Source organism: Peromyscus eremicus, chromosome 1 (genome assembly GCF_949786415.1).
Source record: "Peromyscus eremicus chromosome 1, PerEre_H2_v1, whole genome shotgun sequence".
NCBI lineage: Eukaryota > Metazoa > Chordata > Mammalia > Rodentia > Cricetidae > Peromyscus > Peromyscus eremicus.
Genome location: NC_081416.1, coordinates 181,090,234 through 181,111,894, shown reverse-complemented (window position 1 = coordinate 181,111,894; position 21,661 = coordinate 181,090,234). Strand labels below are relative to the sequence as shown.

General features: G+C 37.3%; 1 protein-coding gene across 1 annotated transcript; it reads left to right on the top strand.

The window, feature by feature from the left end:
* The first annotated feature begins 6,545 nt into the window (after nt 1–6,545).
* Nucleotides 6,546–21,362, top strand: LOC131902720 (killer cell immunoglobulin-like receptor 3DL1). Its single transcript, XM_059253721.1, has 8 exons — nt 6,546–6,579; nt 6,813–6,848; nt 14,554–14,838; nt 15,994–16,299; nt 18,003–18,296; nt 20,385–20,564; nt 21,067–21,113; nt 21,216–21,362. Exons 1-8 carry the CDS (start codon nt 6,546–6,548, stop codon nt 21,360–21,362), a joined length of 1,329 nt encoding a protein of 442 aa, XP_059109704.1.
* The last annotated feature ends 299 nt before the right edge of the window (nt 21,363–21,661 follow it).

Below are 21,661 nucleotides of genomic sequence, written 5' to 3'. Positions count from 1 at the left end.
AGGAAAGGAAAAAATAAAGCAGAAGAAAACAATAAATCCCTGAAAGAAAACCATGAAAAAGCAATGAAACAGATGAGGGAAACAGTCCAAGACCTGAAAAAGGAAATAGAAAAAATGAAGAAGATGCAAACAGAGGGAATGCTGGAAATAGAAAATCTGAGTAAATGAACAGGAACTTCAGATGCAAGTATAACCAACAGAATCCAAGAGATGGAAGAGAGGATCTCTGGCATTGAAGATATGGTAGAAGAAATAGATTCATCAGTCAAAGAAAACACTAAAGTCAACAAAGTCATGACCCAAAATGTCCAAGAAATTTGGGACACCATGAAAAGACCAAACCTACGAATAATAGGGGTAGAAAAAGGAGAAGAATACCAACTCAAAGGCACAGAAAATATATTCAACAAGATCATAGAAAAAAACTTTCCCAAATTAAAGAAGGAAATGCCTATGAAGATACAAGAAGCCTATAGAACACCAAACAGACTAGACCCCCCAAAAAGTCCCCTCACCACATAATAATTAAACAACTAAATGTACAGAATAAAAGAATATTAAGAGCAGCAAAGGAAAAAGGCCAAGTGACTTATAAAGGCAAACCCATCAGAATAACACCCAATTTCTCAGTGGAGACTTTGAAAGCCAGAAGGACCTGGACAGATGTAATGCAGACACTAAGAGACCATGGATGCCAGCCTAGACTAATATATCCAGCAAAACTTTCAATCATCATAGACAGAGTGAACAAGACATTCCAAGACAAAGCCAGATTTAAACAATACTTATCCACAAACCCAGCCCTACAGAAAGCACTACAAGGAAAATTCCAACCTAAGGAACTCAGACACACCCTTGAAAACACAGGCAATAAAGCCACAGCAGTAAACTCCAAAGAAGAGAAGTACACACACACTACCACCAAAAAAAAAATAACAGGAATGAGCAATCACTGGTTATTGATATCCCTTAATATCAATGGACTTAATTCACCTATAAAAAGACACAGGCATACAGAATGGATATGAAAGCAGGACCCATCTCTCTGCTGCATACAAGCAACATACCTCCAATTCAAAGATAGACACTACCTAAGAATAAAAGGCTAGGAAAAGACTTTCCAATCAAATGGTCTTAAGAAGTAAGCTGGTATAGTCATCCTAATATCCAGCAAAATAGACTTCAAACTAAAATCAATCAAAAGAGATCAAGAAGGGCATTACATACTCATCACAGGAAAGATCCATCAAGATGAAGATAATGTTTCATAAATTATGAACACTTATGCCCCAAACACAAGGGCACCCACATATGTAAAAGAAACATTACTAAAGCTTAAATCACATATAAAACCCCACACATTAATAGTGGGAGACCTCAACACCCCACTTTCACCACTGGACAGATCTGCCAAATCAAAACTTAACAGAGAAATAAAGGACTTAACTGATGTCATGACTCAAATGGACTTAGTCGATATCTACAGAACATTTCATCCTAACAAAAAAGAATATACTTTTTCTCAGCACCCCATGGAACCTTCTCTAAAATCGACCACATACTTGGCCACAAAGCAAATCTCAACAAATACAAAACAATTGGAATAACCTCCTGTGTTCTATAAGACCACCATGGTTTAAAGTTAGATTTCAACAACAACAAAAACTACAGAAAACCTATCTCATGGAAACTGAATAATGCTCAACTGAATCACCAATGGGTTAAGGAAGAAATAAAGAAAGAAATTAAAGACTTCCTAGAGATCAGTGAAAATGAAGACACCACATACCCAAACTTATGGGACACTATGAACGCAGTGCTAAGAGGGAAATTCATAGCACTAAATGCCCATATAAAGAAGTTGGAGAAATCTCACACTAGTGACTTAACAGCACACCTGAAAGCTCTAGAACAAGAAGAAACAAAGTCTCCCAGGAAGAATAGACGCCAGAAAATTATCAAATTGAGAGCTGAAATCAATACAATAGAAACAAAGAGAACAATAAAAAAATTAATGAAACCAAGAGTTGGTTCTTTGAGAAAATAAACAAGATAGACAAGCCCTTATCCAAACTAACCAAAAGACAGAGAGAGAGCATCCAAATCAACAAAATCAGAAATGAAAAGGGGGACATAACAACAGACATTGAGGAAATCCAGAGAATCATCAGGTCATACTTCAAAAACCTCTGCTCCACAAAACTGGAAAAATCTAAAAGAAATGGATAATTTTCTGGATAGGTACCACATACCTAATTTAAATCAAGACAAGATAAACTATTTAAATAGCCAAAAACCACCTAAGGAAATAGAATCAGTCATTAAAAGTCTCCCAACCTAAAAAAGCCCAGGACCAGATGGTATCAGCACAGAATTCTACCAGATCTTCAAAGAAGAGTTAATACCAATACTCTCTAAATTGTTCCACAATAGAAACAGAAGGAACATTACCAAACTCCTTCTATGAGGCTAAAATTACCCTGATTCCCAAACCAAACAAAGATGCAACAAAGAAAGAGAACTACAGACTGATCTCCCTCATGAACATTGATTCAAAAATACTCAAAAAAATACTGGCAAACAGACTCCAAGAACACATCAAAACAATTATCCACCATGATCAAGTAGGCTTCATCCCAGGGATGCAAGGGTGGTTCAACATACAAAAGTCCATCAGTGTAATATACCATATAAACAATCTCAAAGAAAAAAAAAACCCACATGATCATCACACTAGATGCAGAAAAGGCATTTGACAAAATTCAACACCCCTTCATGATAAAGGTCTTGGAGTGATCAGGAATACAGGGAACATACCTAAACATAATAAAGGCAATTTACATCAAGCTAACAGCCAACATCAAAGTAAATGAAGAGAAACTCAAAGCAATTTCACTAAAATCAAGGACAAGGCAAGGCTATCTGCTCTCCCCATATTTATTCAATATAGTACTTGAAGTTCTAGCCAGAGCAATAAGACAACATAAGGAGATTAAGGGGATACAAATCAGAAAGGAAGAAGTCAAGCTTTCTCTATTTGCAGATGACATGATAGTATACATGAGTGACCCCAAAGATTCAACCAAGTAACTGATACAACTTATAAACACCTTCAGCAACATAGCAGGATACAAGATCAAAGATGAAATTGCAAGTGAAACAAACCTTTTCTCCTTCAAAAATAAAAATAAAAATAAAAATAAAAATGGTTACAGGCAAGTGTGGTAGTAAACACCTATATTCCCAGAATTAGGCAGGATGGAAGAGAATTAACTCAAGTTTGAGGACAGTCTTGGCTTCATGACTGAATTCTGGTGTAACCTGAGCTGCATAATATAGGCTGCCAGGAAAAATAGAAAAAGAAATTTAAGATGAAAAGAGAGACAGTAATCTAAGCAACATTAGACATTTTTAGGGAAACCCTCCTTTCATGTTGGAAATATAAACAGAAGGATTCTTTGTTCTGCAATTCCCCACAAGACCAACTAAGTATTTCAAAAAGGAACTGCTTATTTTGCATGTGAAGTAACGAATTTAGAAAAGTGTGGTCATTAACTTAGACCTCACACATCCTGTGGGTTCTACTACCTCACAAGTATCTGTATTTTTGAATGCACACAAACAGGAAGCTAACTGGACTGCAGCTATATCAGCATTTAAACCCACAAAAAAACACCTTCCTGTGTCCCCAGTGAGTCCTAAATAAAAGCAGGTTATCAAGGAAGATAGGGCTCCCACAAAAGCTAGATTGTCTCTTAACAGGGAGAACAAATTATTTCAGTTGCAGGCAAGGATAGTCTAACCTCCTAAGCATTCTGCTAATGTGACTGTAACTGTGTCTAGAGCTGTGGGGCTTGGCTGCCTCTCTTCAACCCATGGCATACTGTCTGGGTTTCAGGGTGAATGAACATTATTGAGAGGACAGTGAGTGACTGAAATCTACATGAAAACCCTCAAGACTGTGCTTATTTGGAAAGAAAAAAAATGTGTTGTGAATATACAGAAAGACAGGAGGAATTTTTTTTAGCCTGGTATAAAAGCACACACTGATTAAATAATGTGTGAATATGTACATGTGAGTTCTGGTTCCTGTAAGGACAGAAGAGGGCATTGATCGGATCCCCTGGAGCTGGAGTCACAAGCAGTTGTGAGCCTCCTACTGTGAGCACTGGGAACTGAAGTTGGGTCCTCTGCAAGTTCAGAACACACTCTTAATGTGTAAGTGATTTCTCTAGCCCTATACACTCACCATTCTTTACCCAAAACACCAGATATGTATTTTATGTCATGTTGTTTCACTTCATTGTTGAATGGTTGACATAGAAATATCTGCGAATGTTTAATATGTACAATTTGACAACATGGTTTTGCATATTTTCAGACATTTTTATTTTACAAGGCTCTTTCCTGACTCTACAGCACATGTTCTTTATTTCAGTAGGACATATACTATTATCAACAATGAACATAGACAAGAAACATCAATATTCTCATGATATATTTCTGGAAGATTCTGTCAGAGGCCAAGAAGCTGCAAAACACTGCAAAGAATTGGGAACATTTGAAATAGGACTGACTATTGGCCACAGAAATCCTAGCAGTAGATTATGCTTATGTAATATTTAGTACCTGCAACATTTTATTATATTGTTAGGCTTTTTTCTTCTATATTATTCTACATTTCTGAACTTAAATTAATAAAGCTTTTATTAATATATTTTTTCAAGTAATTTGTAATTAAACCATTTTTCCTTTCCTCACTTCTCTCAACCTCTCATATACAACCATTTCTTCTCTCAAATTCATCTTTATTTTTAATTACCCTTAAATATCTACATATATTCCTAATTTCATGAATATATTCAGATTAATGTGTATAATGTTATTTATATTTACATGATTTTATATTTACATTTCTAGCAGATGCCATCTCACAACAAACATCTTCTTCCTCTGGTTATTACAATCTTTCTTTTCCTTCTTGCCTGATTTTGCCTGAGCCTTAGGTGCAGGAGTTCTGTTGTAATAGATCAGCTAGGCCTGGACACCTCATAATCATAAGTTCTCTCTATTTTTTGTTTTGGGGTTTGTATTGGTGTTTGTTTGATGCTAATCAATGGGGTTTTTTCCCTTCAGGTGTGAAAGCTACATTTCTATGTATCTATAAGGAGAATATTTAGATATTTAGAATGCAATTAGGGGTTATACTCATTTTGAGTTTGTTGCAATTGATAAGTATGAAGCTATTTGCATTCTTCTACACGCAGCCATCCAGTCTGATCAAAACCAATTGTTGAAGATACTGTCTTGTTTTCCAGTGAATGTTTTGGGTTTCTTTAGCAAAGATCAGATATGCATAGATGTCTGGAATTATGTCTGGGTCTTCAAATTGATTCTGTTGATGAACCTGTCAGCCTGTCCACCAATACTGTGGTGTGTTTATTAATATAGGTCTATAGTATGACTTGAAGTTAGGAATGGTGAGACCTCCAGCAGTTCTTTCATTGTTCATGATAGTTTAACTATCCTGTTAGTTTCTCTGTGTGTTTACATTAAAGGCAGAAATTGTCTTTTTAAGATCTGTGTAGCATTGTGTTGAAATTTTGATGTGACTGCATAGATGGGATTCTTTAGATTACTTTTGATAGGTTGGCCATTTTTACTATGCAGTTCCTACTGATACATGAGCATGAGAGATTCTCCATCTTTTGATATTTTTTCAACTTCTTAAAACAAATTTCAAATACAGCAAAAACTTACTTGCTTTGTTTGTTTGATTTTTAAAAAGTGGAATTTTCTATTCTAAATACCTACATGATTAATTAAGAAACTGAATAACTATAACATGAAACTGGAATAATAGCATGATAATCATTTTGACTGACACTTTAGGACTATTCTTACAATATGAAAAATAATTATTGGACATGTTGCATAGAATGCCTGAGGAAACACTGAGTCTTGAATTTAAAAAGCAAAGGAACACATCAAAAGTTTGAGTAGAATAATCAGATTTAATCATTTTGAATAAAGGGAGTGGGTTCAAGATGCAACTCTGTTGTAGTCATGGTAAATATGTTTGCTGAAAAGCTAAAGTCTGAACAAATTCCAAGAAGTTATGATCCTCAAAGTCAATGGCAAAAAAAATTTTTTAACCTAGTATGAGAATATACACATTTAATCGAAGCACTTGGGAGGCAGATGCTAGTGGGGTTTTGAATTCAAAGCCGACCTAGCTTGGTCTACAAAGTGAATTCCAGTATAGCCAGGCCTGCAGAGAAACCCTGTCTCTCTCTCTCTCTCTCTCTCTCTCTCTCTCTCTCTCTCTCTCTCTCTCTCTCTCTCTCTCTCTCTCCAAACACACACACACACACACACACACACACACACACACACACACACACACACACACACAATGAATGAGGCGGTGAGAGCGGATGTTACTGCTGGTAAGTTTTCCGTGCTGTGGTCAGGTAGACACCTCCAGCCTCTCACATCCTATAAGTTTTATTCTGGTTTTGCCTCTTGTCATCCAAAGCAGCACCATGCTCTCTGTGCTCCTAAACATGATCTGTACTGGTGAGTCCTGCTGGGAATAGATGGTGTGCAATAACAGGGTGGAAATATCACCATGGGAGGCTGATTCTGCCTACAGCAGAAACACTGGCATTCATGGTTTATATTAGTGCATGAGTTCATCTTAACTAAGTAAGTTCTGATTCTAATGTATAGAGGCCAAACAGGACAGGGATGTCAGATGGCCAGGCTACTGATAAAGGAAAGATGAGTTAATCATGAGTTTTTCTTTCCAGGCTTCTTCCTAGTCCTGAGGACATTGGCACATACAGGTGAGTCCATCTTTAAATATTGAGATACTATCCATTGCAATAGATAGGTTTCATTCTAACAGGAGAGCAGGCATCACAGGGTGTTGGCTGCTGGCTTCTGTGAGTGACTTGTTGGTGAGCCTTCTGAATTTTGAAATTAGGAGTCTGAAAACCTGCCACTCAGTTCTTTCATAGATTGTCCCAGATACAGCTCTTGGCTGAGTCAGGAATCAATGAATATTAGATAAACTTTTAATTTCTGGTTTTTCAACACAGGGTTTCTCTTTGTTGCCCTGACTATCCTAGAATTTACTTGGTAGACCAGGCTACCCATGAACTCAGATATTCATCTCTGCCTCTCAAGTGGTACAATTAAAATACCAGGTAACATATGACCAGCCTTTATTTCAGCATGAGGGATTCCACAGATTTTCCTGAGCTTACTGTGAGGAACTCTGTATGCTACAGTTTTTCTGAGAAAATTTTTATATACTTCATCTCTGAACGAGAGTGTTGCTGTCATTTATTGCAGAGTTTTTCCTTTTTCCACTCAGCTGGTCATCCTGTCTCCTGTGTCCTGTAGGTGTTTGCTCAGAAGTCTGACATTAGCTGTACTGGAAGTCACTCATGTTCTTTTCCTCTTTTATCAATCTGATATCAGGATCTCTCATGACAATTATATGCTCGGTGATCTTGATTATTGGATTTGAATTTGTTTCATGTCATCTGACCATCTTTAATCTGACCATTTTCAGTTTTCTTCATGTCTTAAGAGAGTTGTACAGTATTTTCTCTAAGTAAGTTTTTCTCTCCTTTTTTCTAAGCTTTATTTTTCTAAGTTTTTGTAAATATTTACAATTTCTTTGTGAATTTCATATAATATTTGTAATAATGTTTATTCTGCTCCCACAACTCATTCTACATTCCACTTCCATCTTCCCAAGTAAACCTCAATGTTCCTTTACCCTTTCTTGAATTTTTATGACTTACAATTTGGTCTTTGGATAGTTTTAATTTATTTTCATTGTATTTTCATTCAGGTTTTGTATTGACATGTCAGATCATGTAATGCATGATCTAAGCTCACTCATTCTCTTATATTATAATCAAGGAAACTGTTGGAATGTTCTCTTAAGTTTTTTAATTTTTACATTTATTTGGTGAATGTGTGTGAGTGTGTGTGTGTGTGTGTGTGTGTGTGTGTGTGTGCATGCACCGCGGCACAAGTGTGGAGGTAGAGGAAAACCTGCTGGACTCATTTTCTCTTTTCACCATGTGCATCCTGGCAATGGTTTTCAGAGAGTCAAGATTGGCAGAAAGAGCCTTTGCCCACTTAGACATCAAGCTGGCCCATATAGTCTTCCAATTCAGTGACTGATTTTTTTGTCTGTGGGGGTGGTTTACAAAATTTTATGTTGTTGGTGATTCATTTCAAAATTTCAAAACATTTTCTACCCAGAGTTTCTTTTTTTCATAGTTAGATTGCATCTTTTTTCTTTTATAAAAGATGATTTTCATTGTAAATTTAATATATGGAGAACTTCATACATAGCTATTATATGTACATCATTTCCACCCCTTGGAATGTATTCAAAGAACTTGACATCCTATGGCATAAATGCTTGTTCAGTCATATTCTTTGCTGCTCTATTTGCAATAGCCAGGACAAGGAAACAACCTGAATGTCCTTCCACTGATGAAAAGATAATGAAATTTTAACACATGTACACTGTAGAATTCTGTTCAAAGGTAAATAACAATGAAATTAGCATTGACATAGATAAATTAGGAAATGTTATACAGACCCAGAAAAACAAAAGGCATATTTTCAATTTCGTCAGTGGCTGATAACTCTAAAGCTTTATATATGTGTTTTATTCTCTTAATAATTGACAGTGATTTTTTATTCTTCTCTCATATATTATAACCCTACCTCAGTTTCTCCTACTTCCACTTCTCCAGCACACACACACACACACACACACACACACACACACACACACACACTACTCATCTTCTCCAGATCCACCCCTCCTTCATTTCTCTTCAGAAAAGAGCAAAGCTCCCTAGGATATTAACAGAGAAAAGCACTAAAAGTAAGACTAAGCCAGGTGGTGGTGATGCATGCCTTTAATGCCAGCATTTGGGAGGCAGTGGCAGGCATATCTCTGTGAGTTTGAGGCCTGGGCTATAAAGTGAGTTCCAGGAAAGTCGCAAAGATACACAGAGAAACCCTGTCTTGAAATAACCAATAAAAAAAGTTACACTAAGCCTAGGCACATATGCTTGTATCAACACTGGACAAGGAAACCAAGTGGGAGGAACAGGGTCACAAATATAGGTATAAAAATCACAGATAGCACCAACTCCCAATTCTAGGAGTCCAAGAACACTAAGCTACACATCCATGATACATATGCACAGTAGCTATCTTAGACCCATACAGGTTCCCTGATGGACTCTTCAGTCTCTGTAACTGCAGGCCAGGAGCCCATCCTACTTGAATCCTTGGGTCATATTCTGGTGATGCCTTTGACCTCTTTGGCTTCTACAATCCTTCCTCCCATCTTCTTTGGGCTTCCTGGAGCACTGCCTAATGTTTGGCTGTGGATCTCTGCCTCTGCTCCCATCTGTTGATATCTCTGGTTTGATGTTGAGATCTTTGATCCACTTAGACTTTAGTTTTGAAGGGTGATAGATATCCATCCATGTGCATTCTTCTGCTTGTAGACATCCAGTTAGACAATTTGTTGAAGATGCTTTCTTTTTTTCCGTTGTGTATTTCTGTCTTCTTTATCAATCAACCTCTCTTTTTTTTTTAGTTTTTTAAGACAGAGTTTCTCTGTAGATTTGGTACCAAATTGCATACATACAGAGAAATTGGACAACCTTGTGTTTTTCCTGATTTTAATGGAAATGCTTTGAGTTTCTCTCCATTTAATTTGATGTTGACTAAAGACCTTCTGTATATTGCTTTTGTTATATTTGCATATGTTCCTTATATCCCTAATATCCCTTTATCATGAAGACTTTTTAGATTAATTTCAAAGGCTTTTTCAGCATCTAATAAGAAAATTATGTGGAATTTTTTCAGAAGTATATGGTAGATTACATTGACAGATTTTCATATGTTGAAACACCCATACATCTCTGTGGTGGAGCCTACTTGATCACTGTGTATGATCTTTTTGATGTGTTCTTGGATGCATTTTGCTAGTATTTAATGGAATATTTTTGCATCAATGTTCATGAGGGAGACTGGCCTGTAATTATATTTTTATTGAAACTTGGTATGGTTTGGGTATCAGGGTGACTGTGCTTTCATAAAATGAGGCAATGTTACTTCTGTTTCTAAGAATAATTTAAGGAGTACTGGCATTAACTCTTCTTAAGTCTTGAAGAATTCTTTACTAGAATCTACTGACTCTGTACTTTTTCCTTTGGGAAACTTTTATGGAGAACTTTTGTTTCCTTAGGGGTTATAGGGCGGTTTATATTGTTTATCTGACAGTGATTTTACTTAGGAAAGTGGTAAATAATGAGAAAATTATTCATTTCTTTTAGATCTTTCAGTTTTGTCGATTACAGGTTTTTAATGTGTGCCCTAATGATGCCTTTGCAATCTTAGATGTCTGTTGATATGTTCCACATTTCATTTCTGATTTTGTTAATTTGTATATTTTCTGCCTGCCTTTTAGTTAGTTTGGATTAGGTGGTGTAGCTGAAAGGTTTCCCCAGCCTAGCCCCACGGAACCCACAGCTGGTTTTAAAGTAATCACTTAAAATCAGCCCATTTCTGTTCATCTTTTTGTTGCCATGTGCTCTGTGGCTTTACCTGTGTGCCATTACATGCTGCTTCTGGGAATGCAGGCCATCATCTCCTGACTCAGGCTTCTTCTTCCCAGAATTCTCCTTCTCTGCTTATTCTGCCTATACTTCCTGCCTGTCTACTGGCCAATCAGCATTTATTTATCAACCAATCGGGGCAACACTTATTCACAGCACACAGAACATCCCACAGCAAGGTAGTGTCCATTCTGTTGATTATCTCAAAGAATGAACTCTTCATTTTATTGATTCTTTGAATTATTTTCTTGGTTTCTCCTTTGTTGATTTCAGCCCTCAGTTAGATTATTTCCTGCTGTCTTGGTTGTGTTTGCTATTTTTTTTGTTCTAGATTTTTCAGGTGTGTGGTTAAGTTGCTAATATGAGATCTCTTTAATTTATATATATGGGCACTTAAAGTTATGAACTTTTCTCTTAGCACTGTTCTCATTGTGCCCATTGGTTTGGGTACATTGTGCATTCACTTTAATTGAACTCTGTAATGTTTTTCATTTCTTTCTTACTTTGATGTTGACCCAGTTTTCATTCAGTATAGGGTTCTTAACTTTCTATGAGTTTGTAGGCTTTCTTTTGTTTCTGTTTCCTAGAATTCCAGCTTCAATCTATAGTGGTCTGATATAATACAGGGGTTATTTCAATTTTCTTATATCTGTAGAAACTTGTTCTGTGAAAGAGTATGTGGTCAATTTTTGAAAAATAAATTCATGATGTGCTGTGAAGAAGGTATATTCTTTAGCATTTGGTTGATATGTGATGTAGATAGCTATTATGTTCATTTGGGTATCATGTCTGTTAGCTCTAGTATTTCTCTATTTACTCACCTCCAACAAGACCACAGCAACACCAACAAGGCCACTCCTCCTAATAGCCTACTCCATTTCAGACCATTGCCTTTCAAATCACCATAGAAGTCTATTTTGTGTGATACTAGAATGGCTAACACAGCCTGATTCTTATATCCATTTGCTTAGAAATACTTTGACCACTGCTTTATTCTGAGATAATGAGATGATGTTTACCTTCGGCATTAGGGGTGTTTCTTGTATGCAACAGAAGGATGGATCCTGTTTTCACACTATTCTGCTAGTCTGCATCTTTTCATGGAGGAATAGTGTCCATTGATATTGAAAAATGTTAATGACCGATGATTGTTAATTCCTGTTATTTTGGTGGTGGTAGGGGTAGTCTCTCTCTCTCTCTCTCTCTCTCTCTCTCTCTCTCTCTCTCTCTCTCTCTCTCTCTCTCTCTCTGTATGTGTGTGTGTTGGCAAGTACATGAACATACATGTTCTTCCATTATTTGCCTTTACTAGTTTGAAATTATTTATTTCCTATTTTTACATGGGTGTAGTTAGTGTTATTGGGATGCAAATGTCTTTCTAGTATTTCTGTAGGGCTGGATCTCGAGACAGATATTGTTCAAATATGTCTTTATCTTGGAATATGTTGCTTTTCCCATATATGGTGGTTGAAAGATTTGCTGGATGGTAGGTCAAGAAGGGAGACAGCATATTGAGTCTTGGGAAACTGAACATATTGAGTTGTAGAGTTACACATGCTGGAGGGCAGCCTATCTGTTCTTATTGCTTATGGTGGTGTTCACCTCTTCTTCTGACTGTTCTGGCCTGTCCATGAGCAGCAGATATCTGTCCACGTTTTGTTGGTGGTTTCTTATACTTCTGTAACTTAATTAAAAACACTCTGGGAATTATTCATCGTGGGGTTTATAGGTCTCCCTTTTTTGTGTTTACTTCTTGAGTCTCACCATTGTTCTCTGTAATGTTTTACGTCTCTGATTTTCATGCTTATGCTCTTACACTTGGGTGCCTGTGCACTAATAATAATGAACTCCTCTGCCATGTAGAGTTCACTGTTGGTAAACAGACCTTTACTATTTAGTGTAACTGGTGATAGTAGTCAGGTCAACTTGTTGCATCCCTGGATTGGCTGACTTTGGTGTCAGATTCTGTAGTTCGGCTGGATTCCTTCCTGTGATTTGAGATCAGCTGCTGTTGCTGGATGTACTTCCTGGTGCTTTAAGAGGCCTCAAAACACTCTGTAATCAGGGACAGTCTCTGGCTAGGGTCTATGACAGCTGCTGGGTGTCCAGTGTTGCAAGATGTCCACCAGAGCTGACTGGTAGTATAGCTTGAAGTCTACATGGTCTTCACTACAGAGACTAGCTATTGTCTCCTTCCTCAGGAATATCCACAAAGTGGATACAGATAAATTAACAAGATTCACGGGTGGGCCATTATGAGTACAAAGGCATTCTAAATACAAATAAACAAGTTGCTGTGCTATACTATACTACCAATATTTCACATAAAATGAGACTTGAAATGATGGAGGAACTATATATTAGCCTCCAGCTTATCACACTTAGTGTAGAAAAATGAGCAGTATAATCTCTGTGAATAAAAATTTTTACAAAAGTACATACTTTTGCATTTGCATCCCAATAACACTAACTACCCATGTAAAAATTTTTACAAAAGTACATATATACAAAAGTACTTTACAAAGGGCAAAGTAGTTCAAAAGACTCATTCCTCATCATTGTTATAGATCTTCTTAATTCTGTGGTCCTGGGGCCTATCTCTTCATCATCCACGAGTTTTGGAATATTCATGATATACTTCTCATCTGAATATTGTTAGATTTCTAGAGTTGGTGAATCAAGAGCTGCCATTTTCTGCTTCCTTGGTGGTATCAATTATGATCTATCATCTCAATCACATTAACCTTTCCTGCTACACTTCTGGTATAATTTCTTTTTAAATTATAATATTTTCATGATGAAATTTACTTCATGAATCCAAACTCAAAATTCTCAGCTAGAATATCTTAACATGAAAGATATATCCTATATATATATATAAATGTATATATTATGTTGGATAACACTTACAATCTATGTCTTAGGGTTTCTATTGCTGTGTGAAGAGACACCATGACCATGGAAATTCTAATAAAGGGAGACATCTGATTGGGGCTGATGTACAGTTTAGAGTTTTTGTCCATTAAAATCATGGTAGAAAACTTGGCAGTGTGTAGGCAGTCATGATGATGATGCTCGAGAAGGAGCAGAGATTTTTTCATTTTGATCCACTGGCAGCAGACTGAGACTGTGTTTCACACTGTTAATAGATTGAGCATAAGAGACTACATAGTATGCCTCCACAGTGACACACTTCCTCCAACAAGGCCACACTACTCCAATGAGGCCATACCCCCTATTACTGACATTCCCTATGTGTTGTACATTAAAATAGATGAGTCTATGGAAAACATAACTATTCAAAAAACCACAGTCTTTCACACTCATTACTTCAAAATGACACTATTGTGTACAACACATACAAATCTACTCACCTCATAGAAGAAATCCATGGCAGACCAAACAGTGATTGCACCAAAGCATAACTCTGTGAATCCATGGGTTTACTAAGTTACTGATAGTTGTGTGGATTAGGGGTTACTCACAGAAGCAAGGGTGACTCAAACCTTACTTAAAGCACACCTCAATGTGAGGTATTATCATGAAGCCAAAACCCTGGAGCTCAGTGCACAACTTGCGGGCAGCCCAACTGGTCATAGACATTAGCACTCAGAGCTCAGCTGGTCCAGTATCTTACTCTTTCTATAGAGCTGGGAAGGGCCACTGATGACTCTTGAATGTTTCACCTTTCCATGACATAGAAAGTTTGTTTACTTTCTGAATATCCTGACCATCTCAGCCTCTCACATGGATGCAGGGATGTTTCAATTCAGAGAAAAGTGTTATACAAAGGAACCCAAAGAAGAGAAAATTGGAGACTCAGCTCTCAGGGATGAAGGGGCATCAATAATTTTTTTTTTCTCTGTGCATCCCTTTGCAGGATATCATGACAAGCCTTCACTCTCTGCCTGGCCAAGCCATATTGTTCCTTTGGGACAGCATGTGGAACTTCGATGTGACTCTCATAGTAACTATTACACATTCAAGTTGTACAAAGAACTTGGTAATCCTATCCCTCAGATCCAGGGAAGACCATTCCAGAGGAAATTTGTCTTTGAACCTGTGACATCAGCACATGCAGGGACATACAGATGCCATGGTTTTAATTATCATTACCCTATTAAAATTTCAGCCAACAGTGACCCTGTGAAGATCATAATTTCAGGTTAGAGATGATGTTTTGAGTGCCTTTCATTTGCCCAAAACTCCCAACCCTGGAATTTTCAGAAACAGTGTTACTAAGAGGTTTGGACTCATAAAGGAATATTCAACACAGAGAAATATATAATGTTCTGGGCATAATAAAATATACAAGGTCATCATTTTTCTAGTCCCTAAGGCTTTCTGTGCATTAAATAAGTCAAGGAAAATTGGGCTGGAGGATAGAACTCAGATTTTAACCAGCTGATATCAGGATGCAAGAATATCCTGAATTATTTCAGATCTGTAGAACTACAAGGGTTGATGTAACAAAAAAAAAAGGAAAAATTCAGTTGTGGGCCAAAGAAATCATCATGAGGGAGGCACCCTGTCACAAACTCTGAACGTGGAGGAAAGACCCAAGTGCCAAGGAATGCATGAGGCTCTAGAAGGTGAAAGGTAAAAAAAATAGATACTTTCCTAGGGATTTCAGTAGTTACTATCTCTAAAGAAACTGATTTACGCCATTTGAGCTTTTCAGAATTCTGATCTCCACAATAATTGTATTCTTCTTAAGAATCAAATTTGTTGTAATTTGTTATGTTAGCAACTGGAAAATAATACAGGAACTCAATTCAAGAGCAAATTAAGACAGAGGAAAGGGATGCTCTGAGAGCAGTAAAATCAGGATGCTAATTCATCAACATGTTAGAGAAAACAATGTTCATGAGTCTGGATCAGGAATGCCTTATAGAGGTCTGAACCACAGTGAGAGCTAGAAGTCTTTCCCTCATAACTAGGTTCAATACTAATTCCTATATCCTGCCAAGGATTATACTTAATCAAAAGTTGCATAAAAAGGGGCACATAAAGCAGCCTGGTGTGAAGCTTGCCATGTTTCCTGAACTTTCCAGGCTTAGAAAAAGACAATAGGGCCTATGGAAGTAAGATTCAAAAGACACATTCTCATAACAAGCCAGTGGGAAGATATTGTGCTAATCCTAGACTCAAATAAGTGGGAAATGGACACAAAGAAGGAGGAGTCTGAGTCTAGAGTGGAAGCAGACAAAAACAAGCTCACTGGAGTATTAACAGGGAGAATAGACCAATTGAGGGGGAACCACTGGTCTTCAAGGACACAGAGATTTTGATCAGGTTCATACAATTTCTTTATTCTTAGGAATCTACAGGAAGCCTTTCCTCTTGGCCTTACAACCTCCCCCGGTGAATTTAGGAGAGAAGGTGACACTGGAGTGTCATTCAGAGATTATGTTTGAAACCTTCATTTTGAGTTCACATAAAAATGGAACAATCAAAGACTCTTTTGAGCTTTCTGCAGAACATCATCATGGGGGTTCCCAAGCCATCTTCTCAATAGGTCCTGTAACACCTGATGATGCTGGGACGTACACATGCTATGGTTCTTACAATCACTCCCCATATGAGTGGTCTGAGTCCAGTGACCCCATTGACATAAAGATCACAGGTAAGAGCATGTTACCTGCTCATCATTCTCTTTGTGATACAGAAAAATATTCTATACACTAAAAACTGTGGGAGGTCACCAGAAAAAGGAGTGCAAATAATTTATATAAAGGCAACCTTGTTAAGTGTTTTACTGGCATAGACAATGAAAAGAAATACACAAGAACAGACCCTTGGTTATAACATAAAGCACAGATACAGGGAGGTGCAAAGGAATCATAAGTAGATATAAACAGAAAATGACAATTAGGTGAGCATAGTGTGAACCAGAGAGAATGAAGTCTTTCTACTACATTCAGAAAATTGACTTCTACCTCTATAAGAAGTCTACCAAAAGAGCAAGACAGATCATGTGTCTGACCTGAGTCCAAATACTTAATTGGGCTGGTACTTAATGAGTCTTTAAGCCTTCACACAGGTGGAACCCAGGAAGGGCTGAGAATTAGTAAACATGAATGTGTGCTAAAAGAAAATCTACAAAAAGACAGAAGCCTGCGTGGAAACTTTGATAGTGGAGATGGAAAAATTATAGCAGATATTAAATATTTCAAGACAGAGCTTGTCAGACACATGATATGTCTGGCTCTCTTGGTAGAAGACTTATAAAGGCAGAAGCGAAAAACAAATTCTGAACTAAGTGCTTGGGAAGCAGATGATAGATCACACTTGAGCAGTAAACACACTAAGAGCAACAAGAGAGGAAAGATCACCATGGTCATTGTTCAAGAGAAATACAGATATTTATGGAGTATTACGTACTTTGAAAAGAGAGATTCATTAACACAGATATGTAAACAGATACAAGAATGAAAAACAGAATGACATTAGATTCTAGATTTTATTATACATAGGATGGCAAAGTTAAAGGTCATGAAATTAGCAAGTGAACATGAGAGGAAGAAAAATTTTCATAGAGAGGGATGGGAAAGAAATGAAATATGTATGTATGACATGGAGGACGAAATGAGGGGTATAATGAGATCAGCAATGCTGTACAAGGAGGGAAGAGGGAAGAAAATGAACAAAAGGAGCTGTATGAGGATGATATGGTGAAGACTGTTACTTGGTATGCTAATTAAAACAAAATCATTAGTAACTCTAATTGAACCCATTTACTTGTAAAACAATTGAAAAAAATGAAAGTATAGAGAAGACCAATTAGAAAAATGAATGTGATTAGTGGAAGTTGAAAGGCAAGAAAGAATAATAACATTAATATGGTTAATAGTATACATCTATAAATATATGTAACAACAATTTTAAAAACATTAAATGACATAAATACATTAAATGATATAGTTCAATTTCAAAAATTTAGAAATATTTTCAAAACAAGTATAAAAATATATTTTGCATGCATATGAATATTTCATAATGAAGGTTATTGCTAGATAAAATTAATTATGCTCATGAAAACAAACTTTTAAAGACAGATGGAATGAGCCAATGCAAATAGAGGCAGAAAATGTCATTAAGCAAAAGTTGGCATAAAATATTTGAGTCCAGAGTGAGGTCATAGACTAAAGATGGTAACATAAAAATAGAGAGAATAAGAGAAAGAGAGGAGAGGAGAAATGGAAAAATAGAGAGAGGGAGATCATAAGAGGCAGAGAGAGATCAAAGAAATAGAAGCAGGTAGAGGGAACACTGAGAAATGAATGAACACTGGTAACTAACTAACTGTCTCTTTCTCTTTTCTTCCAGGTTTATACAAGAAACCTTCTATGTCAGCCCTGATGGGCCCTGTGGTGATGTCAGGAGAGATCATGACCTTGTCCTGTGTATCTGACCTTCAGTTTGACATGTTCCATCTGTCCAGGGAAGGGGTACCCAAGGGACATGGGATGCCTTCAATCCTGAACCACAATGGAACATTCCAGGCCAACTTCCATCTTGGTCCTGTGGTCCAGGCAGGGTACTATAGATGCTATGGCTCTTTTAGGAACTCTTCCCATGTGTGGTCCACTCCAAGTGATGCCTTGTACCTTCCTGTCACAGGTAAGAGTACTTCATATACATGTCATATCTTGTGACTAATGAAATAGTAAAGCCACGTGTCTGGATCCTCTAATTGATGATAGAGAGAAAGTAGCATTGGGATTTACAAAGGACTGTTGTGAGTCCTAATGTCATGTGTGTGGAATTAAATATATATTTGTGTGTGTGTTACATTTATATGTGCGTATACATATGTGATATATATGTACATATATGCATATATGTATATGTATATATGATATGTGTACATATATATGTGAATATGCATAGCTTTAGACATATACATAACAATAATTTTCAGTGAAAAAGAGGCTATCAATTTAAGAGTGTTGTGGGGATATGAGAAAGCTTGGAGGAAGGGTTGCTGGGAGAGACTGGAGAGAGGAAAGGGAAAGAAATGTTTTTAAACTGAAAAACTTTTGTAAAACACATGGAATTTGGGACTTGGTAGCAGATTACAAAGTCACAAACAGAGAGCCTCCTGAATACTTCTTATATGACTTTGCATCCACACTGGGATATCTATGAATAGAGGAAGATATAAAATGGGACAGGACAGACTCATTAAGGATGAGGTTCATATCAGTTTGGGCAGAGCAGAGATGGAGCAGCCCTCCGGAACTCTTGCTGACATACATCTTCCCACAGCATTCCTATGAATCATCACAATTTAAAACACATGGAGAGAGCCAACACCTAGAAGCAATCCACTAAATGTCATCCTATAACTCTACAGGCTCAGCACTAAGAGGTGGAGTGGGTGGTGGTCACTGTCCAAATTTAAAACCCTTTCCTTAAGGGGAAGGCAGACAGCCTCTGATGAACGTTCTCCCTCTCCTGTCCCCTTCTTTAGTTAACTCAACAAGAAACTGCACTTCATGCACAGAACCAGACTCCACAACCAGTGAGTAATTGCTTCCTCTTCTATTGTGGATGCTTAGGGGCCAAAAGCTCTGTGGCTTATTTTGTCTCAGCTCCTTCCTGACTCTGTATTCTTATCATCATCATCTTCCCTCTCTGATTCTTGAACTCTTCAACATTAGAAGTTGTTTAGGAACAGTTTGGGAAATTTAATGACTATGCATCTCTAATTTCTGTACCTGAGACCTTGGTGAGTGAAAATAAGAGTAAAATTTACTCCCTTTTCAGGATCAATGAAGTGCTCATTCTAGCTCTGTTAATCCTGGAGAGGAGGTTATGGGACTTGAAGAAGGAAACAAGTGAGCAGAAGGGAAGATTTTATATAAAAATACTACTTCTGACAAATTAGACTTGACTTCACTTTTTTCCCCAAAGAGAATTAAATGTTTAGTTCAAGGTGTTACAGAAGCAAAGAAGATCTAATGAGCACCGATATCAATCTCAGATTGAGCTACTGAACATGTTATTTGAACCTAGTGTCCTTCAGTTTTCTTCCCCTGGAATAATGCCAATATATTCCTGGAGATGTAGACTTCTGCTAGAGCATAGTCAATTTACTAGTAGAAACTCTCCTAAAACTGACACTCATACTCCCAACAGACACAAATAGCCTATAACCCCTTGACTAGGGATGGGACTTCATGTCCACCTCCACTCTCCATGGTGGGATTTGGTCATGCTTGAACTTGCACCATTCTTGGGCATGCTATCTCAACCTCCTGTGAAGTTCATTTTTCACCTTCCCTCAGTGTACAGAAGACAGCTTTCTTATAGTTATCCATAGCCTCTTATTGCAATCTCTTCCTCCATACCTTTCACAATGATGCTGAACATTTGGAGAAGGATTTGAGATGTAAACATCTCATTTAGTACCATAGTTCTATAGCCTCTTCATCTCCACAACGTGCCCAGTTGTGGGTATCTGTATTAATCACCATCTATCCCAAATATAGATTCTCTGATGAGAGTTGAGAAATATAGTCATATCTGGGTATAATAATAATTCATTAGAAGTCCATTTAATACTGTTTCCATTGAGCAGAATATTATTAGTGGGTTCTCCATCAAGACTCTTGTCCTAAAACAATATTTTATCAGTTATCTATTAATCAATAAATACTATGTAATCTGTCAAAACGGGTATACTGAGATATACCTCTTATATAGCTCTTCCTCCAGATAACCTCATGTACTTGCATATTGTGATTGGGCTATCAGTGACCATAATCCTTGTCTTCCTCATCATCCTCCTTTATTCTTGTTGCTCTACCAAAAAGAGTAAGTCTCAGGAACAAGCCAGTGAATGTCATCTGAGTAGTGTGAGAAAACAAGACCAGAGAAGTAGAGGTATGTTTTCTTAATTTATAAAAAAATACTTTGACTAAGACAGAGAAACTAAGACAGAGCTTTCTAGAGAAAATCCACAGCCTCTGCTCTTCTCCACAGTTTTCAGCCCACTGAATTCCTCAATGCATCTTCTGCATCTTTGCATCCAAAGCATGCACTAATATCAAGGATAAGGTTTAACAGGAAAGTGTGAGAAAGAGAGAAAGAAAGAAACAGAGAGAGAGAGAGAGAGAGAGAGAGAGAGAGAGAGAGAGAGAGAGATTGGGAGGCAGGGAGAGAAGGAGGAACAGAAGGAGGGAGGAAGGGGAGGAGGAAGAGGGCAGAGAGTATATGCTGAAGAAAGAATTTCTAGGTACAGCGTTGTAGAAAATCTAGTTCTAATTTGCAGTGGGTGAGCAACCTTGGGTTTTACCATATCTCTCACTAGTACCTTGCATTTGAAATGAGTGTGCAGAAGTACTTTATTACTTGGATTTGATTAATTCTGTCCTCTAAAATGCAGCCATCATGGACCAAGACTCTGAAGTGAGAGCAACACTGAACAGACAGGTAGGTCCTCCTGAGTCTTCTCTCTTCCACATAGTCTAATATACCTTCATTCTCTGCAAGATTATGTGTACACAATATCACTTGATGTTTACCTCTTTCTAGAATCCTGAAAGAGAAGAAGTGCAGGAGGTGACATACTTAGAATTTGATCAGATGATCTTCAAACAAAAATTGACCACTCCCGATTCCCAGATTCCCAAGGAATTTTCCACAGATCCCAGTTTGTACATGGAAGTCAGGAAATGTTAAGCTGAGATGAAAGATGTTCTTCACCCCATGAGTCTTGAAGAAATATCTGAGGAAGACCACAGTCCTTTCTCCAGTAAAGACCAGTAGATGCAGTGAAACAACAGCTGGAATGTGAAGACAGATGTCTCTAACTTTGGGACCGTGCTTCATTATATTCTAATATGGTTCTGAACGTGGCTGTCCTTTACTTACAAAGGGTATGGTCCTTGCAACCCACTCAACAGAAATCAAAATCTTGTGCTTTGTTCATGGTTCTCTATTTCATTTCACTCTGGCAGACCTCTACAACCTGACTGGCT

Excerpts from the sequence above, each read along its gene's own strand:
- LOC131902720 (XM_059253721.1), top strand. The coding sequence starts at position 6,546 with ATGCTCTCTGTGCTCCTAAACATGATCTGTACTG. Across the intron at positions 6,580-6,812 it reads CCTAAACATGATCTGTACTG|GCTTCTTCCTAGTCCTGAGG; the intron begins GTGAGTCCTGCT and ends TTTTCTTTCCAG. Across the intron at positions 18,297-20,384 it reads CTTGTACCTTCCTGTCACAG|CTCTTCCTCCAGATAACCTC; the intron begins GTAAGAGTACTT and ends CCTCTTATATAG.